Here is a 25,883-nt window from a genome sequence, read left to right as displayed (position 1 = left end):
AGTGCTGGAAACGTACGGCATTCAAATGGTGCACCTAAGCCCCAATTCCGTCGTGGCGTTGGCGGTCTTCGCGCATCTTTGCGAAATGTTCGTGGGGGTGATGCCGTCGGCGACGCTGCTTCGCCACTTCTTCGTCCTTCGGCCGGTGGGGAAGAAGAGGGGGCACTCCACGGCGGACGTCGCGGGGTGCTGCAACCTTCAGCTCCGGGAAGGCCTGGGGGATCATTACATTCCCCAGGTGATGCGCAGCAAGTGGGAGGAATGGCGACGGGACTGGTTCTTCGTCGACATCGACCCCCACGAGCGCCTCGAATTGCCAGAGAAGGCGGCGGAACCTCGGCGATCAACGTGGGAGGCGCCGCCACCAGAAGATGCGAGACTGAAGCCGGTGCTGGAGCGCATTCTGGAACTGCGCGAGGGCGGGCTGACCTCAGTCATGGTGGTTGTGGACTTTCTTCGCCGTCAGTTGGCGCCCTTGCGAGAGCGGTCCCGGCCGAGCTGGTTCTACACCGGGCCGGAGGACATCACCAGGACCCAGATTGGCACGAGCTGGGATCTGGGGGCGGCGGAACTGCGGGGGATGACAAGGGTGATCACCGGAACGGAGGATATGAGCCGGGCGGAACTCCCGTGGCCGGAGATGGCGCTCTGTGCCAACCCCAGCCGGGTGGCCATTATGGCGGGGCTGCCGGAGTTCGATGCCCAGGGGCCTGTGGACCGGCCAAGAAGCCGGAGTCCTGAGGCCTTCGAACTCCCCGGGCTGGAGGAACTACTTGGCGATGAGGTTGCTGGTAGTTCGGCGCAGGCTGGTGAAGGGGTCGCCGCAAGCGGCAGCCGCCATACCAGAGAGGAGGGCGCCACTGAAGTTGTTGAGGAGTTGGCGCCGGGAGATCGGGGAAAGCGTCCACGGGCCTTGATCCTAGTGCCGGATTCTCCGCCGTCGCCGACGGCAGCGGCGGCATTTCCGGTGCTGGAGCCGCGCCTGGTGCGGATGGGGCCTGCATCGGCGCCCGCGACCTGCACGGCGGAGACTGAGACCCGTGCGGCGGCACCCGAGGCCTGCACGACGGCGCCCGTGGCCCGCGTAGTGGCTCAGCCGAGCCCTCAGCGGAAGAGGCGGCGGGAGGAGTCCGGACCGACGGCGCCGGACCTCTTTTGTCTCGCGGGTCAACCTTGAGCATATGCTGGAGGACATACTCCGGCGGATGCGACGGGCCGTGGAGAAGGGTGGTCTTGGACGGCTTATCGACGATACGAAGGGCGACGGCCCCGCACGGCAAGTGTTGGGGCTGCAGCAGGTCTACGAGCGCCTCGAGGCCCTGCCTTGGGTGGTCCAGGAACTCGCCGCCCGGGAGGGACGTGGCTTGGCGCATGCAGTGGCCGAGCACGTCCTGGCCTGCTACCGAAGCAGGGACCCGAACTTCCCACTGGAGCCGGCGCGGGAGGGAGTGGTCGAGGCTGAGGGGGAGGCTGCCCGGGTAGCGGTCCGGAGTACCGCCGCCGAGGTGGCGGCCGGCTTCAGGCGAGAGGTGCCGCCGCCGCCAGTCCCCGGGGATGACTCAGAGGATTCAGCCGACGCCTCTGCCGCCGACTAGATCTTTTGTAGCCTCTTTTCTTTTGTTGTAGATGTAGGAGTGAACCCTTAGAAAATGCCTTGGAAATATCCTGTGAATATTAAATGGCTGTTTTTCCCTGGGCTCGCAACTCCAGTTTCTCTGTGTGTTCGATGCTTCTTCCGATGTTTTACTTCGAAGTCCCGGGGAGTACTCAGTCGGGCCGTTCCCGACCTTCCCGTCCCCGAGGATGAAGTTGTCTTGATCGCTGTTACTGGCACAGTCGGCCTTCAAGCTCTCACGAATCCGCATCGCCTAAGTTAAGAACAAAGACAGAGACTTCCTTGCCCAGGAGATGGATCGATCCCGCTCGGAACACGCCGTGCCTGATGAACACTTTTTCACTTTGCGACCACTCAGTTAGTAGAAGGGAGACGCGTGCGGGCGAGAATGTGACCAAGAGTCCTCGCGGTCCGGTGGTGGCCAGGCTTTAAACGGGCCAGGCCGAGCACTGACAGCCCGCCCCTGAGACCTGAGCTCCGGACTACCCGAGCAGCTCGAGCGATAGGATTACCCAGGGCACCCGAGGACTCGGTAGTGCTCGGGGTCCTTAAAAGCAGACCGAACACCACGACCACCACGAAGGGCTTCGGTCAGACGTTATCGCAAGCACGCTACTCTTTTCTGCAGACCGTTCTGTCGTTCTGGGAAAAAGTAGTCACGCGGCAGGGTTTTGCGTGCGAGGAGGCCACCTCGCCGAACAGATTAAACCGCGAGAGCCCCCGAGAGTGACTCGAGGACATAAATTTACTTAAAGCACACTTGTCTGAATATAACCACTCACCGGACAGCTGTCGGCCTTCCGGCTCATCGATCCAGGAGGGATGTGCTTCCGAGCTCGGGTGCCCGGGGACTCGATTCTTTTAACGGAGCGCCTGAGTGCCCAGAGGCATACGAGGCTCCTAGGGTCGGGTGATCTCGACCACCCATGCCTAAGTGGTAGGACCGCCCGAGGACCGTGGAGCCGACCAGAGACCGGGGCATTGAAGCCCTCGCGGCAGAGCTGCTCGTGATCGCCAGCCTGTGACTTAAGAGAAAAAATAGGATTTCTTTGTCTGGTGCGCTCTGTCAGTGCGGTACTTGCTATAGACTGCTCTCGTTTCCGACCCGAGACCTCTCGAATACCCAAGCCGGCGGACAAGAGCGGTCAGAGGCATAACCCAGAGGTCCTATGGTTTGGTGGTGCCCGGGTATGACAGACCAGACCGAGCACCGACAGCCCGCTCCGGGGGCCCGAGCTCCGGACTACTCGAGCAGCTCGAGCGATGGGATTACCCGGAGCACCCCGAAACTCGGTAGTGCCCGGGAGCCTGTCACGACACCGAACACCACAGCCTACCAGGCCGGACGTAAGTCAGCGGCGACTGCTCGCATGCATACCGATCGGGATTCTTTTATCAGCAGGGAAAATGAGAGAGCGAACTTTTTCTCGCACAAACGAGCACCTCACCAGACAGATTAAACATACGGAATCCAGAAAAAGTATTTTGACATAGCGATTGCTTATTGAAATACTTAATGTGCAATATTTACAAGGTTGGGCGACAACGACTTACCCCACGGGGCGAAGCCTTCAGACTGCTCGGGCGGGGAGAAACCCCCGGCCTTGCTGACCTGAGCCGCAAGCACGACCATCTACGGGTAGAAGCGTCGGAGATGCTCGATGTTCCACGGATTCGGGAGTGGCTGTCCTTCCTCCGTCGCCAACCTGAAAGAACCTGCCCGGGGGACCGCGATCACGGTGAAGGGACCTTCCCACACAGGGGACAACTTATTCATTCCTTCGCGCGACTGGATGCGTCGGAGAACTAGGTCCCCCACCTCGAGAGACCGGGCCCGGACATGGCGCAGATGATAACGCCGCAGACTCTGCTGGTACCGAGCCGCCCGAACAGCAGCACGCCGCCGGCGCTCTTCCAGGTAGTCCACGTCGTCGCGCCTTTGATGTTCCTGCTCACCCTCGGAGTATGCATGCACTCGAGGGGAGCCCAGAGTGAGCTCGGAGGGGAGGACTGCTTCGGCGCCATAGACGAGGAAGAACGGAGTCTCCCCGGTGGCGCGGCTTGGCGTAGTCCGATCGGCCCACAGCACGGCTGGCAGCTCGTCTACCCATCCCTTTCCGTGCTTAGCGAGCACGTTATAGGTCCGGGTTTTGAGGCCCTTCAGTATCTCCGCATTGGCGCGCTCGACCTGCCCGTTACTCCGAGGATGAGCGACGGAAGCGAAGCAAAGCTTGATGCCGAGATCTTTGCAATAGTCCCCGAACAAGGCACTAGTGAACTGGGTGCCGTTGTCGGTGATGATCCGATTGGGGACACCGAAGCGGCTGGTGATGCCGCGGATAAACTGGAGCGCCGTGTTTTTGGTCACCTTGACGACTGGGACCGCCTCCGGCCACTTGGTGAATTTGTCGATAGCGACATATAGGTATGCATAGCCCCCGACTGCTCGGGGGAATGGACCCAGAATGTCCAACCCCCAGACCGCGAAAGGCCATGACAGGGGAATGGTATGGAGAGCCTGAGCTGGCTGGTGAATCTGCTTTGCATGGAACTGGCACGCCCTGCAGCGCCGAACCAGCTCGGAAGCATCCTGGAGGGCTGTAGGCCAGTAGAAACCTTGCCGGAAGGCTTTCCCGACCAGCGTGCGGAACGATGAATGGCCACCGCACTCGCCCTCGTGGACCTCAGCGAGAAGATCGCCGCCTTCTGCCCGAGAGATGCATTTCAGGAGGACACCTCCTGCGCTACGTCGGTAGAGATTCCCATCTACCATGGCATAGCGTTTGGACTGCCGAGCAACCCTTTCGGCAGACGCCTCATCCTCGGGTAGGAACTTTTCTTTCAAGTACCCTCGGATGTCAGACATCCACGAGGCATCTTGAGAACATTCGGTGAGCACAGCGCACTCGCCGGACGGTGGCGCCCTGACGGGGCTTCCCACTGAGGGCACCGCCGGGGTCCCCTGAATTGAGTTCGAGGTTTCCCCTTCATCCTGTTCGGCAGGCAGGACGGAAGGCCGTGCGAGTCTTTCTTCAAAGACTCCGGCAGGGACGTGCGCACGTGAGGAGGCCAGGCGAGAGAGCTCGTCGGCCGGAGCATTGTCGTGGCGAGGGATATACCGCAATTCGAGGCCGTCGAAGCGTCTCTCGAGCTTCCTGACTGCAGCTACGTACGCCGCCATTTGAGGATCCGTGCACTGGTACTCCTTGGATACCTGGTTGACGACTAGTTGGGAGTCCCCTTTGACCAGGAGGCGACGAATCCCGAGCCCCACCGTAGCCCGGAGGCCGACGATGAGACCTTCATACTCCGCCATGTTGTTGGATGCGCGGAACTGCAACTGTACGACGTACCGGAGCTCTTCACCCGTTGGGGAGGTGAGAACCACTCCGGCCCCTGCGCCTTTCAGCGAGAGGGAGCCATCGAAGTGCATAACCCAGTACCCGGGCGCGTCGCGCCCGGGATAGGTAGAGATCTCTTCTGGGACGACGCAGGGGACGTGCGTCCACTCTGCCAAGAAGTCGGAGAGTGCCTGGCTTTTGATTGCCTGGCGACAGACGAAGTGTAGGTCGAACTCCGCCAGCTCGACCGCCCATTTGACAACGCGCCCGGTGCCCTCCCGGTTCCGGAGAATGGGTCCCAGTGGATAAGTGGTAACCACCGAAATCTTGTGCGCCTGGAAGTAGTGGCGCAGCTTCCGGGAGGCGACGAGCACGGCATAGAGTAGCTTCTGCGCCTGGGGATACCTTGTCTTGGCCTCCCGGAGGACCTCGCTGACGAAGTACACCGGTCGCTGTACCCGGCGGGCCCAGATGGTGGCCCTACCCGGGGGGCTGCCACAGCCCCCAGGGTCGGCGGTATGGTCGGGGCTGGCCGGGCACTCGGGCTCGATTCCTTGGCTGGGAAGAGCAGCATGCTCGGGTTCGACCCCTTGCCCAGGGGGAGCCACGAGGACAGGTGAGTGGTCGGGGGCCTCTGGGAGCTGGGACCCAGCACCCGGCCCCGAACACTCGTCGCGCTCCACCACCAGTACTACGCTCACAACCTGAGGAGTGGCCGAAACGTAGAGCAGCAGGGGCTCACCTTGAGAGGGAGCCACCAACACGGGTGGCGAAGTGAGGTACTTCTTTAAATCGCGGAAGGCCTGCTCGGCCTCCGGCGTCCAGTCAAAATGACCGGATTTCTTCATAAGCTTGAAGAGGGGGAGCCCTCGCTCCCCGAGCTTGGAGATGAAGCGCCCGAGAGCTGCCATGCAGCCGGCGAGGCGCTGGACTTCCTTGAGTCGAACCGGGGGTCGCATCTGCTCGATGGCCCGGATCTTCTCTGGATTGACCTCGATCCCTCGGCCAGAGACCAAGAAACCAAGGAGCTTGCCCGCCGGCACCCCGAAGACACATTTCTCCGGGTTGAGCTTGAGACGGGTAGAGCGGAGACTGTTGAAAGTCTCGGCAAGGTCCTCGAGCAGGGTGGCGCGGTCTCGGGTTTTGACCACGAGATCGTCGATGTAAGCCTCGACGTTGCGGCCAACCTGCGAGTTAAGAGTGATACGAATAGCGCGCTGGAAAGAGGATCCAGCGTTGCGCAGGCCGAAAGGCATTGACATGTAGCAATAAGTCCCCACTGGGGTAGTAAAAGCAGTTTTTTCCTCGTCCCCCACGGCCATGCGAATCTGGTGATACCCAGAGTTTGCATATAGGAAGCATAAAAGATCACATCCCGCAGTTGAATCTATAATTTGATCAATGCGAGGTAAGGGGAAAGGATCTTTAGGACAAGCCTTGTTAAGGTCGGTGTAGTCCACACACATGCGAAGCTTGCCGTTGGCCTTCGGGACGATGACTGGGTTTGCTAGCCAGTCGGGGTGGAGGACTTCTCGGATAAATCCGGCATCGAGGAGCTTGCGGACCTGCTCGCGGATAAACTCCTGGCGCTCTGGCGCCTGCCGCCGGACCTTCTGCTTCACTGGGCGGGCGTCCGGACGCACGGCCAAATGATGCTCGATCACCTCCCTAGGGATCCCGGGCATGTCGGACGGTTGCCAGGCAAACACGTCCACGTTAGCCCGGAGGAAGGCGACGAGCGCGCTTTCCTATTTGCTGCCCAGGTCGCTGCCGATACGGACAACCTGGGTAGCGTCTTCGCCCACCTCGACCTCCTTCGTTGGAACAGAGGTGTCGGCGGCGAGTCGGGGTCTGGATAAAGAGGGTCCCGGGCCCCCTGTAGAGCCATCAACCTCGGCCTACGCTGAGACCAGAGCCATGTATGATTGTTCAGCGCAGGAGACGGCGCCGCCGGAGTCGGCGATCACGGAGATAGAGCCAGCGGGGCCGGGCATCTTAACCGTAAGGTATGCATAATGCACGGCCATCATAAACTTGGCAAGCACCGGACGCCCGAGGATGGCGTTGTAGGGGAGAGGGAGCTCCGCAACATCGAAGAGGACGCACTCCGTGCGGAAGTTGTCCTGGCTCCCGAATGTGACAGGCAACTCAACCTGCCCGAGGGGCAGGGAGTGCCCGGGAGTTACTCCACAGAAGGGGAGTGACGGCTTTAGGCGTCGGGAAGATACTTGCAGCTTCTCAAAAGCCTCTTTGGAAAGGAGGTTGAGGCCGGCACCACTGTCGATCAGCACTCTGCCGACCTTAACATTGCAGATAGTGGGAGACACTACCAGAGGTAGCCGTCCCACGGCTGCAGTACTGACGGGGTGATCAGCCATGCTGAACGTGATCGGAGCATCCGACCACCTCAGGGGTCTTGTGGACTCCTCGCTCGGGGTCGCCGAGCACACTTCGCGCCGCATGACCTTGATGCCACGGCGCGAGCAGGGTGTGTAAGCGCCCCCGTCGATGAAGGCGACCGCATGCTCGGGCTCCTGGAAGCCGAGCTCGGCGTTGTTGGGGACGACCTCGGTATCGCCTCCTCCGCGGGACTCGTCGCGCTCCCTCTGGCGCTGCTCCACGAGTCCTTTGACCGTACGACACTCCGTGAGGTCGTGCCATCTGGTCAGGTGTATGGGACACCATTTACCTGGCTCGGGCCCCGCGGGAGCGGGGGCCCTCGCTGGAATAGGAGCTCGGCCAGGGGCCGGGGCTCTTGCTGGAGCTGGCGCCCTAGCCGGTGCCGGGGCCCTCGCGGGCACAGAGGCCCGAGGAGGAGCCCGAGCAGGGGCCCTGACGGGGCGCCGATCGACACCCGGCCGACGCTCTTGCCGGTGATCGGGCTCTTGCGGCACCCTGTGAGCGGGGACTTGGGCTGGCTCGACGGGAGCGGCCTCGCGCTTCCTTCTCTTTTTCTTTTCCCGCTTATCAGAGCGGGAAGAACTTGGCTGGTCGGGAGCGGGGCGAGGAGCATACCACGCCCTGGCTTCCGCAGCCTTGGCGCACTTATCGGCCAGTGCGAAGAGTTCCGCAGGGGTCTCGATCTCGTGCGTACCTAGCTTCTCGAGCATCCGCTCATCACGGACGCCCTGCCGGAAAGCAACAATAACAGCATGGGGGCCACTCGCGGAATAGTGTTGCGAACCTGGCTGAAACGCTGTATAAATCGCCGTAGTGTCTCCCCTTCCTGCTGCTGGACGGCGTGGAGGTCGCACTCCAAACCGGGACGCGTAAACGTGCCCTGAAAGTTGGCCACGAACTGGTGGCACAGGTCATCCCAGGAGCCGATAGACCCTGGGGGTAAGTTCATAAGCCAAGAGCGGGCGGATCCCCTCAAGGCAACATGAAAATAGTTTACCATCACCTTTTCGCTGCCTCCGGCCGCTTGGACGGCCGTCGTGTAGATCTGGAGGAACTCGACGGGGTCGATGGACCCATCGTACTTCTCCGGCAGCTCAGGGCGGAACTTGGAAGGCCACCTAACCCGGCGGAGCTCGGTGGTGAAGGCACGGCAACCGGTGCCGTAACCCGCAGCGCGAGCGGGGTTCCTTGGTGGCGAGAAGCGGCGAGCCGGGGATCCCCGGTGGCCGCGGGTCGGGAGAGAGGAAGCCTGGTCCTCTGCCCCAACCCCCTGTCGGGTCTCCCGCTGACGTTCGAGAGTAACTCGGGCATCCTCGTGGCCCCTCCGCTCATCAAGGTGTAAATGAAGGTCCCGGGCTTCAGACACGACCAGGGGGACGGCGCTCCGCCTGGAGACCCCTCGGCCAGTGCGGGTGTTGCCCGTTGAGGAGCCGGCTCTGGCGGCACCATGCTGAGAAGTGGCGCGAGGACTCCCGGCCTGCACCTGGTGACGAGCAGTGCCGACCAAAGCGACGACATCTTGTATCCACCGGCCTTCCGGAGTGTTTGGCGTGGCCTGAACGGGCGGGTGCCTAAGGAGAGCATGTGCTGCAAGCAGCGCGCTTCCTGGGCTGGCCTCGCTGAAAGCGAGCCTGCGCCGAGGCGGCACCCGACGTGGTCCAGAGGCGGACCTAGCGGCCGGGGATCCGACCACCTGCTGGGGGTCGAAAAGTACGTCGGCAGCGGCGGCGGCGGCCCTGCTGGGCCCAGCGCCTTGATCCCCTTGCGCGGGAAAAACCGCGCACGTGGATGGCGGCTGCCGCTGGTACGCAGTAGCGACGGGGCTCTCTCGGTCGTCGGGCAACGCTCCGTCACTGGAAGTGGAGCCGGGACGCTGGAGACGGTGCCCGCCGGCCATCTTTTCCTGGGAAAAAAAAGTGAAAACAAACAATCCAGGGATACTCCCCCCTACCTGGCGCGCCAGCTGTCGGAGGGTGAACTCCTGTCGCAGGGATCCCGGGAGACCCCTTTTTAGAGATTCGGCCTGGGGGATGATCCTGGAAAAGCTTGTTTGGGAAATAAGTGGGAACGGAAACAAATGCGATGGCTGGCGGGAGATGATTGCCCTAATGCGAGGAAAAGATGGGTGCACCGGGGTTTAGACAGGTTCGGGCCGCACGGAGGCGTAACACCCTACTCCTGTGTGAGCGCTATATTTATCCTTGAAGGGAATTCTTCAAAGATGTATCTGGTTCTAAGGGGAGAGCCGTTTACAAAGAGCTTGGGGCTCTCGTGTTCTAGCTTGGCTTGAGCTGGTTCGAGCGTCTGCGTCCTCTTCTTCACACACTTTCGGTTCCTTCGGTCTTGTTCGTCGGGGGGTCTGGGTTCTCTTTTACGTGTTCTCCATCCTTTCCTTTTATAGGCGCGCCGACCTCAACATATCCTGAATGGGAAAGAGGGGATGCGAATGCCAAGGTGCCACGGAGAAAGGCGCAATCATTTCGTCTTGGCGAAGTGACAGGGGCGGTGGAGAAATGCGGCGCGCATCCGACCACCCGCCACTGTGGAAGCCCTCGGGCGCCATAAAGGGGGCCCACCGGGCAGCCTCAGAGGTGCCCGGTGCGCCCACCCTGTCTTGTTCTTCTGCCAGGGCAGGGTGGCAGGCGGAGCGCTTCGATTCTGGCAACATTATCCTGAGGCACCTGGATGAAACGGGACGGGACCCGTGCATTTAATAGACCCACGCCCCCCTGCCAGTGCATGGCAGGGTCTGACACTGGGGCGTGGGCAGCTGAGAATGTCAGGATGTCAGGATGTCAGACCGCGCGTGCCTATTAAATGCGGCATTGGGCCTTTGACTGGATGACACCCTGACGACGGGACCCTTCGGGTCGTTGAATGATCTTGCGTGAACCTTCGGGGAACCGAGTCCTCGGGGGCTGCCACGTGCAGCCCCGAGCACTCTCCCCCGAGTACTTGAGTGAGACCTTCGGGGAACCGAGTCCTCGGGGGCTGCCACGTGCAGCCCCGAGCACTCTCTCCCGAGCACTTCGGTGGGACCTTCGGGGCACCGAGTCCTCGGGGGCTGCCACGTGCAGCCCCGAGCACTCTCTCCCGAGCACTTCCTTCTTGGTATTTGGGCTCTGCGGATCATCGGGGAACTAGGGTGCTCGGGAACCAGAGGTGGCGGCCCCGAGCACCTTCTCCCGGGACTTAGCTTCTTCTTACCTTGCAGGGTGGTGACATGTGGTGGATGGCCGGCCCGGCCTCGGGACTTAGGGACCCCTGGTTCTGAATACACCGACAACGACGGATATGTAAGTGCTAGTGATGTTGATGATGAATTTGCTCTTGCAGCTAACCATGCAAGTGATGAGAATGGTCGTGAGACGAATATCGACCATGAGGAAGTGTTCGATACCACTGCCATGGAGGATTATCGGACCCTTATTATGCAGCGAGTGTTAAGCACTCAAATAGAGCAAGCGGAACAGCTACAATGCCACAATATATTTCAGATGTTCCTCATAGTCAGAGATTATTATGTTCGAGTCATTATTGATGGAGCAAGCTGTAACAACTTGATAAGTTTAGATATGATAAGAAGCTTACTTTGCCGACAAGAAACTATCCTCACACTTATCATATTCAATGGTTCAACAACAGTGGTAAGGTGAAGGTAATGCAAACAGCTATGATGTATTTTTCTATTGGTTCATACCATGATTGAGCTGATTTCGATGTAGTTCCCATGTAAGCATGCTCTCTTTTACTAGGACGACCATGAGAGTTTGATACTGATGCAACATATTACGGTAGAAATAATAAGTACACCCTTATGCATAAAGGAAAGAAAGTAACTTTTCTACCTTTAACCCCTGCTGAAATTGTAAAATGTGAACAAGAGATAGCTGAAAACATAGTTGAAGTTTATGGATGTATTTCTAGCTGAGTTACCCCCGAGATTACCACCTATTCGAGGGATTGAAAATTGATTTGATTTTGGGAGTAACTTTGCCAAACTGTACTGCATATAGGACCAACTCGGAAGAGACTGAGAAAATTCAGTGACAAATTCAAAACCTTTTGGACCACGGGTATTGATTTGGTTTATATGAGTGGTTAGTAATGCCTTTTGGGTTAACTAATGCATCTAGTACTTCCATGCGATTGATGAACGGAGTTTTACGTGCTTTCATTGGAAGATTTGTGGTGGTATATTTTGATGATATCTTGATTTACAGCAAGACAAAAGAACAACACTTTGATCATTTACGTGCTGTTTTTAATACTTTGAGAGATGCACGTTTGTTTGGTAACCTCGAAAAGTGCACCTTTTGCACGGATCAAATCTCTTTTCTTGGCTATGTTGTTATTCCATAGGGAATAGAGGTGGATGAAGTAAAAATCGAAGCTATAAAGAGCTGGCTAACTCCTGAGATTGTTACACAAGTGAGAAGCTTTCATGGTCTTGTGGGTTTCTATTGACGATTTATGCGGGATTTCAGCACCATTACTGCTCCATTAAACGAGTTGACAAAGAAAGGAGTAGTTTTCAAATGGGGATCTGCACAAGAACAAGTATTCAAGTTGTTGAAAGAGAAACTCACCTATGCTCCATTGCTCCAACGCTCCAACTTCTTGATTTTGGTAAGACCTTTGAACTATAATGTGATGCTAGTGGGATTAGAATTGGAGGTGTGCTGATTCAAAAAGGTAAACCTGTTGCTTATTTCAGCGAGAAATTATGTTGGTCAAGTCTGAATTATTCCACTTATGATAAAGAATTGTATGCTTTAGTTCGTGTGCTTGAAGCTTTACAATATTATCTATGACCCAAAGAATTTGTTATACATTCTGATCATGAATCTCTGAAACATATTAGAAGTCAAGCTAAACTGAATAAATAGTATGCTGGAATTTATTGAGTCTTTTTCCATATGTCATAAAACATAATAAAGGAAAGGACAATGTGATTCCTGATACGCTTTCTAGGTGTTATACTATGTTATCTCAACTTGATCATAAGATTTTTGGTTTAGAGACCATTAATGACTTGTATACTGCTGATTTAGACTTTAAATAAGTGCTTGAACATTGTAAAGAAGGGAAAATATGGAATAAATATGTCTGAATGACGGATTGCTCTATCGTGCTAACAAGCTATGCATTCCAGCTAGCTCCGTTCGTCTTTTGTTATTACAGGAGGCGCGTGAAGCAGGATTGATGGTACATTTTGGAGCAAAGAAGACTAAAGATGTGTTGGCCGCTCATTTCTTTTGGTCCAAGATGAGACGTGACATGGAGCGCTGTGTTTTAAGTTGTACCACTTGCAACAAAGTTAAATCTCGCTTAAATCTACATGGTCTTTATATACCTCTTCCTGTTCCTAGTGTACCATGGGAGGATATTTCTATGAATTTTGTTTCAGGACTGCCTAGGACAATGAGAGGGAGGGATAACATATTTGTAGTTGTGGATAGATTTTCTAAAATAGCACATTTCATACCTTATCATAAGAGCGATGATACTACAAATATAGTTGATTTATTTTTCAGTGAAATTACTCAACTACATGGAGTGCCTAATATTATCGTCTTAGATCGTAACACAAAGTTTTTGAGTCACTTTTGGAGATCACTTTATAATAAATTGGCGATAAAGCTGTTATTTCCTACTATGTGTCATTCCTAAATCGATGGTCAAACAAATGTTGTAAACTGTACATTATCTATCATGTTACGGGCAGTTCTAGAAAAGAATTTGAGGATGTGGGAAGAACGTTTACCACATATTGAATTTTCTTATAATAGATCGGTACACTCTACCATCAAGGTAAGTCTGTTCTAGTTAGTGTATTGATTTAATCCTCGTGCTCCTATTAATTTACTATCTTTGCCTAAATTTGAAAGACTTAATTTAGATGCTAAGAAACGTACTGAATTTATACTTAAGTTGTATGAAACCACTAAAAAGAATATAGAGAGTATGACTGAAAAGTATAGGATTGCTGGAAATAAAGGTTGGAAGGAAATAAAATTTGAACCGGGTGATTTAGTTTGGTTGCATTTGAGGAATGATAGATTTTCAGAACTAAGAAATTCAAAATTGATGTCTAGAGCTGATGGACCATTTAAGATAATTGAGAAAATCAATGACAATACATAAAAATTGGACATATCTGTACATTTTGAGGTTAGTCCCATATTTAACATTTTAGATCTGAAGTCCTACTCGGGAGAAAAAGAAGAGCTTGAGTTGAGACGACTCCAATTCAATAGGAGGAGGATGATGAGCCCATGGCTCCTTCGGATACGATCAATATCGTCAATAATACTTAAATCATACAAGATCCAATTGCAAGAGCACATGCACGATAATTAGACCACCAGGTGAACTCGTTTCTTGCTGTTCATACTTTTTTGGATAGATTTTTACTAAATTATTATGATTTTTTATTGCTTAGGAATGTAGAAGAAGTACCACAATCTTACCCGGACGTCACCCCTCGAAGCCCAAGTCTACTCGGACTCGAGGCTGAGCTCTAGTCGTGGTCGTGATCGAGTTGTAGGACAGTACGTCCGTAAAACGGGCATAACTCTCTCATACGAAGTCCGTTTTAACCAATCTTGAACATTATGGAGAACTTACGATGAGTCATTTCTAATGGATATGAGCTCGATCAAATATTCTTTATAGTTTAGTTAGAGTCAAAGAAATAAGATGTTGCGCCACCGTTTTGGAAATCGTGTCGGAGTCAAGTTTATGTACGCCTCTTTCTATGGCTGCACAACCATATGTCGACCTCCTCACGTCCCCCTATATATACACAATAGCCATCGTAGTTTAGGCTCGGATTTTGCTTAAATTATTTTGTTTTATACAGTTTCGCCGCTTGTTCAATTTGTGGAACTCCAACTTAAATATTTCATTAGTAATTAGTAATATTCAGATTGCATCTACTTATTCTTACTTGTATCTTGATTCGCTTGCAGGAAAAGTCTTTTTGACGAGATCAATCGCGTTTTGGTACGGTTGATAACCACGAAGTAATAATATAGTGGTTGCGAGGGTTCTCGATCTGTCTTGATCAGAGCCTTTAGATCATCAACATCGAAACTCCACCAATCAATTTATCATATTATTTTTGGAAGATCAAGTAAACGTGTATCAGGTGTGCCAATCCGACTAGTAATGATAAAAGGTCCACACAGGAAGATACCATGACAGTCGAATTTGAAAAAAAAAGGAGAGGAACACAGGCAGTACGGACGAGCCGCGTGCCACTCCGACCCAGCCTTCAAGTTCATAACTGCGACCACGCAAAAGCCTCAACGAACCAACCAGATACCCCAAGAAGAGGCAGACGCAGAGCAATGCCGCGCCGCGGTCGTCCGAAGAAGGGCGACCGCCGGATCGACGCCGCAATCGACCACTTCGCCGCCATGGGCTTCCCCGCGCGTGACGTCCGCAAGGCCATCGCTCAACTCCTTGAGGTGAGCCCGGACCCTCGTTTCTTTCCTTTTCCTGCAACATTGTGGCCGGCACCGTAGGGTTTTGTTTCTGGACTGTGGTTCAAGAATTGCAATCTTTTTGGGGAGTATTGCAATTCAGGAGATGAATTGCGCGTGTGACTCAATGCACTAGTTAATTAGTTGATTGATTCTTGCCATGGGGGGGGGGGGGTGATTGATTCATTAGGCGTACGGCGGCCCTGATGCCTGGCCCTTCCTGGAGGAAGGCTGCTACTACGTTGTGCAAGAGAAGCTTATCGAGAAGCAGGAGCAGGAGAAGCTGCTGCTGCCGGAGCACAACCACCAGGATGAGGAGGAGGAGCCTCCTCAGGTGATTCTTCCTTTCTTTTATTTCCTCTGTCTATCTCGCTTCATGCTCCATTTCACCTGGTTATTGCTCCATTTCGTCATGTTACCATTCTGCTTTTTTTTGCTGCCTTTTTCTTCCTTTGACATCAATTGATCTGTGCTTTCTACTCTTATGATATGTAATTTTGTATTGATTGTCGGGTGCCCGCATCGTCCAGTTAATTTTAACACTGTGTCTATGTTAAGAGAAACAAGACTCGAGGGAGATAGATTGACACTAGGCAGATTGGCACGCTATGCCACGCCCGTTCCCATGTAGTGATGTTTTTTGTGGTGCATGGATGGTGAACATGGATGAGACAAAGTGGGTAGAGTGGGTTATATCGGGGAGATACTATAAGAAAACAGTATTTGGTTTCATTGCGTAAGAAGAACATCTATACAAAGGGAAGAATATAGCATTTGCACATGCCAAACTTGGTTTCTCACAATATGGATTGTTGGCGGTTTGTGGCCAGGGTGGTGGAGAACGGCTTGTAGGGAGGGTTGGGGCAGGGGCGAGGATGATGACGGCGGTGGTCGGGGGCGCTAGGTGGGGGGGGGGGGGGGAGGCGGCAGCAAGAAGGCTGCTTTGGCTGGGCCTCGGTTCCTAGGTGAATCCGGTGGTGATGCTCCTAGGCTCATCCTTCATCCATGGTTGCCGGCGAAGGGAGGTGTGGCAGAGGGCGGTAGATCTGGCAGGGGGAGAGGGGGGGGGGGCGGATTTACCGAGTCACAGCCTTTAGCTTGGAGCCGACGCCACCAGCGCGAGCAGCTCACGGACGACAGCGGCTACCGTTGCAGGGAGAGGCGAGGATGTGCCCCAGCGCAGTCGCCCCTCGGGGCTCACCTCCCCACCGTCCCCGCCTTCTCTTCGCCCGGCGGTTCAATGGAGAAGACCATGAGGGAGCACGTGGAGGAAGCCGCCGGGGGGGGGGGGGGGTGGGGCGGTGGAGGAAGCCGCCGGGGGGGGGGGGGGGTGGGGCGGGTTTCGATTTGGTGGCTCATGAAGGGTAGGGACGCGGGGGCACCGACAGCGGAAGGGTGAGGAGGAGGCGGACGGATCGAGGGCGTGGGCGGAACGTGGAAGAAGGGGGAAGCGGCGATTTTTGTTCCGGCGACTGGGGTTCGCGGAGGGAAGACGCTGGACGTCTCTAGGCTTCACGCGTCACGGGAGCTGGCGTCGGAGCCGAGGCCTACCTGGCAGAGACACGCTACAGGAAATTACAGTGCCCAGATGCCCTGAGTGCTCGCCGATCCTTGGAGCTTTAGTATATAGTATAGTATATATTCATAGAAGAAAGACTTTTTATTTCGAAATTATTCGTTAAAGAGTGGTAGCCATTTATAGTCTTAAGACATGCATGGCCTTTTTACCATTGCCAATACGGTTTAATGTTGATAATTCGTAAAGTCATTCTACTTCCTTATCCACTGATACCGAAAGACCCATCCATGATTACTCCGATTTGCCTCACTGCTGCAAAGCCATCTAGTCTGCAGTGTAACATACCATATTGATAATTTGAACAAGTAGATTAATTGTCCAGCAAACCAAGACATCTTGCGCCCTGATACGATGTTGTTACCTGTTCCATTACATTTGCATCCCATTACTATGTTACTACCTGTCCACAGGAGTCCCATCTGACCAGATATAAGTTGGGAACCTGAGTATCTTGCAATCCATTTCTTTTTAGAGCTAAGTATTTTCGTATTTAAAAGAAAAATGTTCATACAACCACCGCGCATATGCGGACTTGAAGGATTACAACCTCAAACCAGGAAACGAAAATAGGTTATACTGTAGCTAGCACGAAAGTTTACACTCCTAAGTACTGCAAGCAACCTGCTGCGCATATTCTCCACTTCGAGGCTTCTTGTCTGATGCTTAAAGCTAGCTGATACTGTGCCCCTTCTTCTGGAAGAACTACTCAATTGTTTCTCTCTTTCAAAATGTGCCAACTGACTACAATCGTCATTGTATCCAAACCCTTTCTCGTATCTTTTGGAACCTGTCTGACAATCCATTTTGGTTATTTCACGATGAACATCTGGATGGTGGGTAATGCTGAAAGAACTGATATGACCACCAAATGATTTCCAGTTGATGTTAACCTTGGTTTTGAACCAGCAAGCTTCCTTCTATATGTGTTTACGTGCATTTGAATGCTTAAATAGTAAATGCCTAATGCGAACCATGGGAAATGAAAAATCTTATGATGCTAAAGTAAATATAGTTGTGGTTTCGTTTTTGTGCAATAATTTATCTTGGGTATCACCTTGACTTCGATATTACAATGTTTCAAGACCTTTGTCGCTTACACTACAAAGATGATATCGATATTGACACTGGCACAATGTAGCAATCTGAAAAATGTAAACAAACTGTCATGACATAATCTGATGTTTTGCTCTAAACAAAAACCTTGGGTCATTAATATGTGATTATGGTTTCTGTTGTCATCCACTTAACAATGCATATGCATGTTGTGAAGCTCTTCAATGGGATGATGCCAATTCTAACTCTTGCACGATGCAACAAACTCAAATATGTAAACAAGCTGCCATGACATAATCTGATGTTTTGCTCTAAACAAAGACCTTCGATCATTAATATATTATTATGGTTTCTGTTTTTATCTAGTCGATGCATATGCATATTGTGAAACTATTAATGGGCTCGATGGGTTTTGCAGCACCTGGAACCAGCAGTGAACGAGGCACCGCCAGAAAACAACTTGTCAATCTTAGAGGTACATAATGAGGTACCAGCTGAGTCTGAGTCACCAGATGAGGAAGTGGAGGACCCTATCTTCACTGAACCACCCGCTCTGGATGCTGTAGTGCCACTTCCCCTTCCTGCAGCTACAGGAACTGGTGGCACAAGGCGCCCGTGTCATGGATGGCTCAGTGAGTCAGAAGATGAGGAAGAAATTACTGGTCAACAACATGTGCATGTTCTGAGTCTAGGAGGAGGCTTGCTTCGGAAGAGGAAGTGGCCCGAATAGATGGGTATGCCCATCCTATTAACTGGGTATGTGTCCGATCTCTGATCTCCCTTACTTTGTCATCGTAAGCAACCAAATTGCTATAAATATTCAATAACTTAGATTCTCTTGTCATTCTCATGCTTTTGATATGATGGACGATGCTCGCAATGTCATTATGATCTCCTTAGTTATGAACACAGATATTGAACAGATTGAACAGTGAATGCAAGACTTATTACATTCATTCATATATAGCACTATTGTAAAAAGGATGTTCTCTAGTTTTTTGTGAACCAAAACACAAATACAATGAAAAAATTCAAGAAGTTATGCATGCCCTTGTCAACATAAACAAGGTACTAGGCCATAAAGCTCATAAGCATGCTTTTACGTTATAGCAACTACAAGCTTTTTTTTTTTTCCTTTTTTGAGGGAAAATCCATGAGCACATAGCAGCTAAAAGATAATCAATAAGGTTCTGAGTTCTGACACACAGACATGCCAGTATACTGCCAAACAAAAATGCTCCGGAGAATGCTGGTGCCGTGGTGAGAATGAGTACTGGGCTGAAAATATGGGATAGAGAAAAATCACGTACTAGTGGTACTGCTGACAAAAAGAGATTGTGATGATTTTTCATTCTATGCTATAGTAGCGCAGGTCTTTTTTTTTGGAACGAAAAAACAGACTAACCTAGGAGGAACTAGGTGGCTTTATATTAAATAGAAATAGGCACCCGGATTTGTGTCCAAGGGTACTTGAACTTAAGTGGTCTAGACGTACATCCACACCTTCAACCAACTGAACTAAGCTTAGTTCCTACAACAGTGTTGTAGGTCACATTCCAGGGTTTAAAAGCAGAAACCCAAATGCCAGTTTCTTGTTGGACATGATGTCCCTAATATTGCTGATCCCCATATCAGGATTGCCATATATCCTATGACCTACGTTAGAATAATCCTATGACCTACGTTATTCTAAAGTCAGAATTCTGAACTATGTTGTAACATTTTTTTTTTTGCTTGTTCTGCTCGCTAATCCTGGTTTCTGATTTTGCTGGAGTGGCTGATATCAACCTGACAAGGTCAATGATGCTCTGCTACGATTCAGGAATCATAATATTGGCTTTAGGTATCCTGACGAACTGACTTACTGAAGCCTTTTACATGAGGGTAGCAATTTAGTTGAAGTATGAAAATAAAATTGAGAACTGCTATTTGCATGAGGAATGTAAGCGGAGCATGTACCGCTATTTACTTCGATTGTAGTAACACATTTGTAGCAACTGAGATGATGTTCATTTAGGCTTTGAAATGTTAGGGAGTTTATGCATCTTTGAAAAATAACAGTTTACGCGATAGAAGTATCTATTTGAGTGCTGATATTGTAGACCTTCTTTTTATTTCGAGCGGCTATTTTAGACTTTCTGGCTACATGAAATGTCGTTTTCCCGTTTCTGTATGGTCAAAAGTTTTTTTCGGCCGTGTATTGGGCCGGCATCGGCTTGTGTGCCAACTGGCGTTGGAGGCCGAGCAGGAGGAGCATCGCCTTGTCTGATATTTGACACAGCATCGGTACTCCTCTGGCCAAAGCTTGGCTTCTTGTAGTCTTTTATTATCCTTTTTCTTGGATGGAGAAGGCAACACTCACTGTTTCCTTCCCGTGGCGACAAGTGCAGCCGGCCATGGGGAACAGGGCCTCTAGCATCCTACTGCTAGGTGAAGAAGAGACCGGCATGGGAATAGACAGAGCGACCTGTCTACGAGGAAAACGTCTCACGTCAGAGTAGCACAATTCAGAAGCATGATAGATAGTTTATTACATAAGAGCAGTTTACATACGACCGTTTGAAAGGTATGCACATTACGTACGGCTGCCAAGCAGTTCTGATTTCAAACCTATTTACATTCAAACTACAACACACTAATTAAACACTACTAGACTTCAACTTCACGTCTAGCTCTTGCTATACGTTGGCCTTCTATTCTTTTGGATCAACCCCATCAGAAGATGGATTGAACTTGGTTTCCGAAATCAAAATCATCCAAGTCGAGATCGTTGCTAGTCCTCTACTGGCTCCATGTAACCATGTTGAGTAGGTACTCAACAAGTCGAGTAATAGAAACAAGAATTACATGTACCTGACCAAGGGGATTAAACAAGGAGGAATCATACAAAATAGATTTGTAATTCATTGAAATTAGGAAAACTACTATCCACTTAGTATCATGGGGGTCCGTGCCTCCTATAGGCCCTTTCCCACCGCGAACATAACTTCCATCTCGAAAGCGAGGAGTGATCATTCACGTTTTTACTTTGTAGAAGTGTATCATTTTACCCACCAACTCTCTTAACCAAGTTTTTCGCATGTAGCTAGCACGCTCCACACATTTCCTTTGATATGTGGCTTGGCTAAAATAACAAAGCCTTTTTGCTAACCTATATACAATATCTCCACCTAGCCAGACAAGGGTCCAGCCATTGCAGACTACTGCCGGCCTTTTGAGTATATAACTCTTGGGTGTGAATTGGCTACCCGTAAACCCAACTGGATTATTCTCTAACGATCCGTGACGCCCCTTAAGTTACTATGCGACCAGTGGTGCCCTGTATATATACATACATACGTTCCCTTAGGTTATATGTCTTAGTATAGAAGGCTAATAATGTGTGATTGATAATTTTTTTGAAAGAAAACGGAATCCAACTTTGCTTGGTTGCTATAAGATCAAGTCGGATGGACGGTGGAGTAGGGATCATCTGAATTCATCATAACTGGTGAATTATATATGAGTATAGAATTATAGATAGATTGAGTAAAGTATTCCCAAGAATCCACTTGGACTTGCCTTGCATAATTGCATACAGCAGCAGAAGAAGCGAGACAGCGAAAAAAAATGCATCGTTGAACTGAAATGAAATATTTTTCTAAGATTTTGATTCATTTCTGCACATATGACTTGTAAACAACTATCTGCTCTGCTATGTTGGATGAGTCTGAACAGCATGTTGGGTATAGAGACTGTTTGTTGCTCTGATTGCTGAATATTGACCTCCTAAAAACCAAACCAGTGTCATTTTGACCTCTTTTTTTTTATTATTATCAACAAGCAGGGAGGCCTGCGGCGGCGAGTTCCTCTGCAGTAACTGCAAAGGGCAATAGGGTCACTGTTGCGTGGACCCAAACGCGGTGAGGTCCATGTGTCAATGACTACTGCCTTTTGCAGTTACTGCAGGCGAGTCCTATCACCCTGCTGCAGCCGCCAGCTCATCCCTCCATCGCCGCACGGGGCACTGTTGTTACTTATGAGTTCTTGTCTGGGGACGGTGGTCCTCACATCCTCAACCTGATGGGGTATATGCGATGATGAGATAGGAAAGGCCTTGAGCCTACGAAGGCAGTATTTGACGTTGATGAGGAGGACAATCAAGTTTGTATCGCACAGCGCAGGGATAAGCTGGAGCCGACCTTTGGATCACTGATTAACACGAGGAGGGGGGCTAGCTGTTATCCGTCAAATAGTGAACTCAAGAATCTGTGAGGATTGCCACTCTGTCATAAAGGACTGAAGGTAGTAACCGAGGTATATTTTAGTGTTAGAATTTTTGTATGGAGTGCTCGATTTTCCACTTATGAAGGCCACAAGTCTTTCTTGAAATATGCTAAACTATTTATGTCAGCAATAGTAAAAAGTATCATGAATATGCTCGACAACCTAGACAAAGTTGAGGAACCTAGAAAAGCTAAGAAAAAGGTGCTGTTGTCATCATATATAACGATTATTGTCGCATCCGGTTTTATAAAAGGATAAAACGTGATGTAAATCATATGTATTTTAGGATCAAGTTTTATATATACAGCGACTTTATTAGTGTATCACACAGAATATGATTATTACAACGCTTAACTTAAACAAAAATAGAAAGATCTCAAAGTATTTAACTAAAACATACTAGCAAAAACAACAAAGCTCCCATCTTCCACAGGCAATCGATCAGGGTCCACCAGTCTAACAATCTTCATCTTCGTCGGTGAAGTAGTCTAGTTCTTCTTTATTGTCTGAGCAGCATTTGATATACATTTGGATGAAAATAGCAAGTGTGAGTACATATCATACTTTATAAATATGGGAAATAAATGACATACAAGCTTAAATAAAGGAACAAGCTGTAATAGGTTAAATTTGCATAAATACCAACTATGTTAACGAAGAGTTATAGAAGCATCCTATTTAACTATGTGATTCACCACTAAACTTCCAACTCTTAGAAACATCTCCATGTGTTTCTCAACTTCCTGAAAACCACTTTAGATTCTCAAACCATTCGACTTGATACCCTCCACAGGTAACCAAAAACAATCCAACCAAACCAACTAAATCAAACCAACTAATCATGTGAGGATCCAAGTCTCTCATAGCCGTGAGCACGATTGATATATCAGATTTTACACTCTGAGAGGTTGTTCAGCTTTTCCCACGAGTTGTGAATTCCATGTTGCCGTGCCGGCCAAGCACTTAATAGACGCATATGGTGTGTCGTCTGGAGATCACAGCAAAGCCGTTACAAAGTTTCATCGAGTATGTGCACGTCTACTAGGTTTCACCGCTGTCAAAGTGGTTTTCACCCCACCCAGAAGCCCCTTTTGCGCCTTATAGTTTTCAGTAAGTTTTCATACTTCCCTTCCACTACACATCTCATACCACTAACCAAATAGTTCTAGCCTTAGCCATCCCCACACATCCACTCTTCCATTTGGCATGCACAAAAACTGGAATCCACTAATTAATAGGCCAAGTCTGTCCCATACCAGGTTTTGTGGTTGGTACGATATTTCATGAGTTGTTGCTCCACGAATCGGTCCTTACTTAGGTCACTTGATCAAACATTAAACGAACAACATAACTATGATCACCATCACCAACACCTCTTTGCTCAAGGCCAAAGGTTCCATATTGCTATACCATTACCAAAATTTTCTAACTCATAGTTGCATAGTTTATTAATCATGTTTAACTGACCACCCATCCATACCCTTATACAAAGCTAAGCATAAGCTACCCAGCATAACCACTACCGATAACTAGGCGACAGGAAATATATGGAACAAGGTACTATACGTAAATAGGATTCAGAATTAATAGCATGCATGTTTGAAATAAAGATTGCATTTGAAAAACTAAGATCAGAATGTTCAAGGACACTTGCCTCTTCCAACTTGCTGCTCAAACTCTTCAAAGACTAAGTCCTGAAGATTCTCGAACTGCTCTTCGTTTGCTCTCGACAGACACCGAAAAATCACACAATAAAACTAACTAAGAACAGTACACCAAATATTATTAAAACACTTTAAAAATACTATGGTTAGATAAATATGATTTTAGAAAAATTTAGACACAAGAATTGCCTAAACGGAGTTAGAATGAAGATAACGAACTTTCGAAAGATGGGTTAGGTTGAAAAGTAAATGCTAGTTTACGGGAGTTATCTTTCGATGGGAATAGGCATTATCAAGCAATCATTATTTCAGGCTTGACGACATCATTGCACAAGGTTCAAGAAGTATAGGGCTGACTAGACTTCGCTAACTAGCTAAGGAGGATGATGTAGTGCTAACTTGGCATGCTATGCAAGCATCGTCTTGGGTTTAAGAAGGGGTACGCTGAGATCTAGTCTCGACCACTTATGATGGATGAAAAAGGCTATAGGTTGTGCTTCTGGGCTAAGGATACTGCCGGTGACTCTACGTAGCAGCGACGGCTTGGGTTTTGTCAGAGATGGCGATCGGGCACGTGGCCACTGACATCGACATTGGGTTTTAGTGGCATTTTAGCGAAACGAGGGATACATGGTGTAAAACGTGGAAAGGCTAACTCAAAGGCATGATTGGTTTTGAAAGGGGTCATTCGAGGTAGCGGCAAAACAGTGATGACTGCTGCTAGGTTTGGTGGTGACTGTGAACAGATGCAGCAACGAAGATGTTCGCATTCCTGAAGATTGGTTATGAATTTTGAGGAACCGTCTAAACAAAGATGTTCATATTTTGAGGAACACAATGCAATAGCACGGGTTTGGGCAGATCATCCCCTGAGAGGAAGAACAAATAGTGGAGATGAGATGCGTGATGGTTGCAATATGTTGCGATTGGCAAATATGTTCCGGTGGAGTCACTGCACAACAGGTGAAAGGCTCCTATTGTCACATAGAATACTTCATGGGACATGTTGTGACACAGATGGAACATCCATACGGCTTCCAGATTGACGGGGAATGCGACAGCAAACTCAGTGTGCGCACAGAACGCGTCCAGAAACCGGACAGTGGGCATGTCGACCTTGATCCCGGTGGTTTGGCTGCTCTACTGGACAATCCATTTTGTGACGGCGTGGGTAACATCATGGGTCATTCTCTGGTGAAAGGGAATTACAATTTGACCTCTGTTCAGCCAGGAATGTCGATGCCAATCGGTGACACCGTGGTTGTCTGCGATGGCGAGGGCCGTGGCAGCGTAGATCGGGCTTTGGCCAGGGATAGGGATTGTCTAGGAACTTAGAATTATGGTAAAACAAGGGTAAGGAAGGAGAAATAGGGGTCCTCACCTTACTTTGATGATCAAGGAAGGAGGATCTATCGAGATGAAGATGTAGTGCATCACGGGCGACGATGACGGCAACACCGGTGAACGGCGAAGCACGGACAAGGCACCTGCGGCGGCTAGGGTTTGGAGGCATGGAAAGAGGGTAGTGAAGGATGTGCAACACCTATTGATAGGGCTAGGGGCAGCTGGTTGAGGTGGAGTCTAAGCCGGACACGAATCAGGTTCGAGTTCGAGTCGGTTAGGATTTTCTTTTACGTAGATATCTATTCCGAGGACAATATATCCACCTTTCGGACTCCAAAGTGGACGTTTCTGGATTCTTAATTGTAGTATCCAAAAAGATCTACAACTTTGGTGGAACTTCTATAAACGTCATTTTGATTTTCAAAAGTGCGTCACAAGATAAACTGTTTGAACTAAGTAGATAGGAATTTGAATTTGGATTTGGGTAAAATTTGAGAAAGAGGAGAGATTGGATTTAAACAAGGATTTGGATAAGATTTGAATTAAACTAGAGAAGGATCAGGTATGATCAAGAATTGAATAGATGATGAATTCAAAGATTTTGAGTTCCAACCATTAAGATCCTTAACTAATTTACTACAGTGTTTTGTAAAAACTTTTTCACTCAAAACACCAAAGATAAACAAAAAGAAAAAGAACTCTAATGCATTTACTTGGCTCCTAGCAAAACTCAGTATGCAATGCACACAAAATAATAACCTATATTGATTGATTGTTTATGAAAATAGGTTTTAAACCTATTCTACTGGTGAAGCTACTTACTAATGTTGGAATTGTTTTTAAAAAAAATATAAATTCTAAAAACCAGGGTGTTACAAATCTACCCCCCCCTTAAAAAGAATCTCGCTCGTGAGATTCGGAAAGATCGGAGAAGGGATAAGGAAACTTGGTCTTTAAATTTTCTTCTCCCTTTCCAAATCACATTTTCTTCTTCTGGGTGGTGACCTCATTGCACTAGCGTCCTTTGATCACTTCACTTTTGAGGGACTTCTCAACTTGTCTCAAGAAATCTTGATTTATTACCCTGAATATGTAATTTTTTTTAATATTCCATTTACAGTATCTTCAACT

At 49.8% G+C, this 25,883-nt stretch overlaps 1 protein-coding gene across 3 annotated transcripts; it reads left to right on the top strand.

The window, feature by feature from the left end:
• Positions 1-14,653: 14,653 nt before the first annotated feature.
• Positions 14,654-19,572, top strand: LOC133902141 (uncharacterized). Of its 3 annotated transcripts, none has more exons than XR_009906834.1 (5): positions 14,654-14,831; positions 15,037-15,180; positions 17,897-18,234; positions 19,253-19,295; positions 19,334-19,572. XR_009906834.1 is itself a non-coding variant. In XM_062343735.1 (5 exons), exons 1-3 carry the CDS (start codon positions 14,712-14,714, stop codon positions 18,206-18,208), a joined length of 576 nt encoding a protein of 191 aa, XP_062199719.1. In that variant the 5' UTR covers positions 14,654-14,711; the 3' UTR covers positions 18,209-18,234; positions 19,275-19,295; positions 19,334-19,572. The 3 variants fall into 3 exon arrangements, 2 of the variants coding, with proteins under 2 accessions (XP_062199719.1, XP_062199718.1); XM_062343735.1 differs by having other exon boundaries at positions 19,275-19,295; XM_062343734.1 differs by having other exon boundaries at positions 19,253-19,572.
• Positions 19,573-25,883: the final 6,311 nt, after the last annotated feature.

This window comes from Phragmites australis, chromosome 20, assembly GCF_958298935.1.
Source record: "Phragmites australis chromosome 20, lpPhrAust1.1, whole genome shotgun sequence".
NCBI lineage: Eukaryota > Viridiplantae > Streptophyta > Magnoliopsida > Poales > Poaceae > Phragmites > Phragmites australis.
The sequence above is the reverse complement of the archived record's forward strand: the minus strand, read 5'-3'. Positions and strand labels throughout refer to the sequence as shown.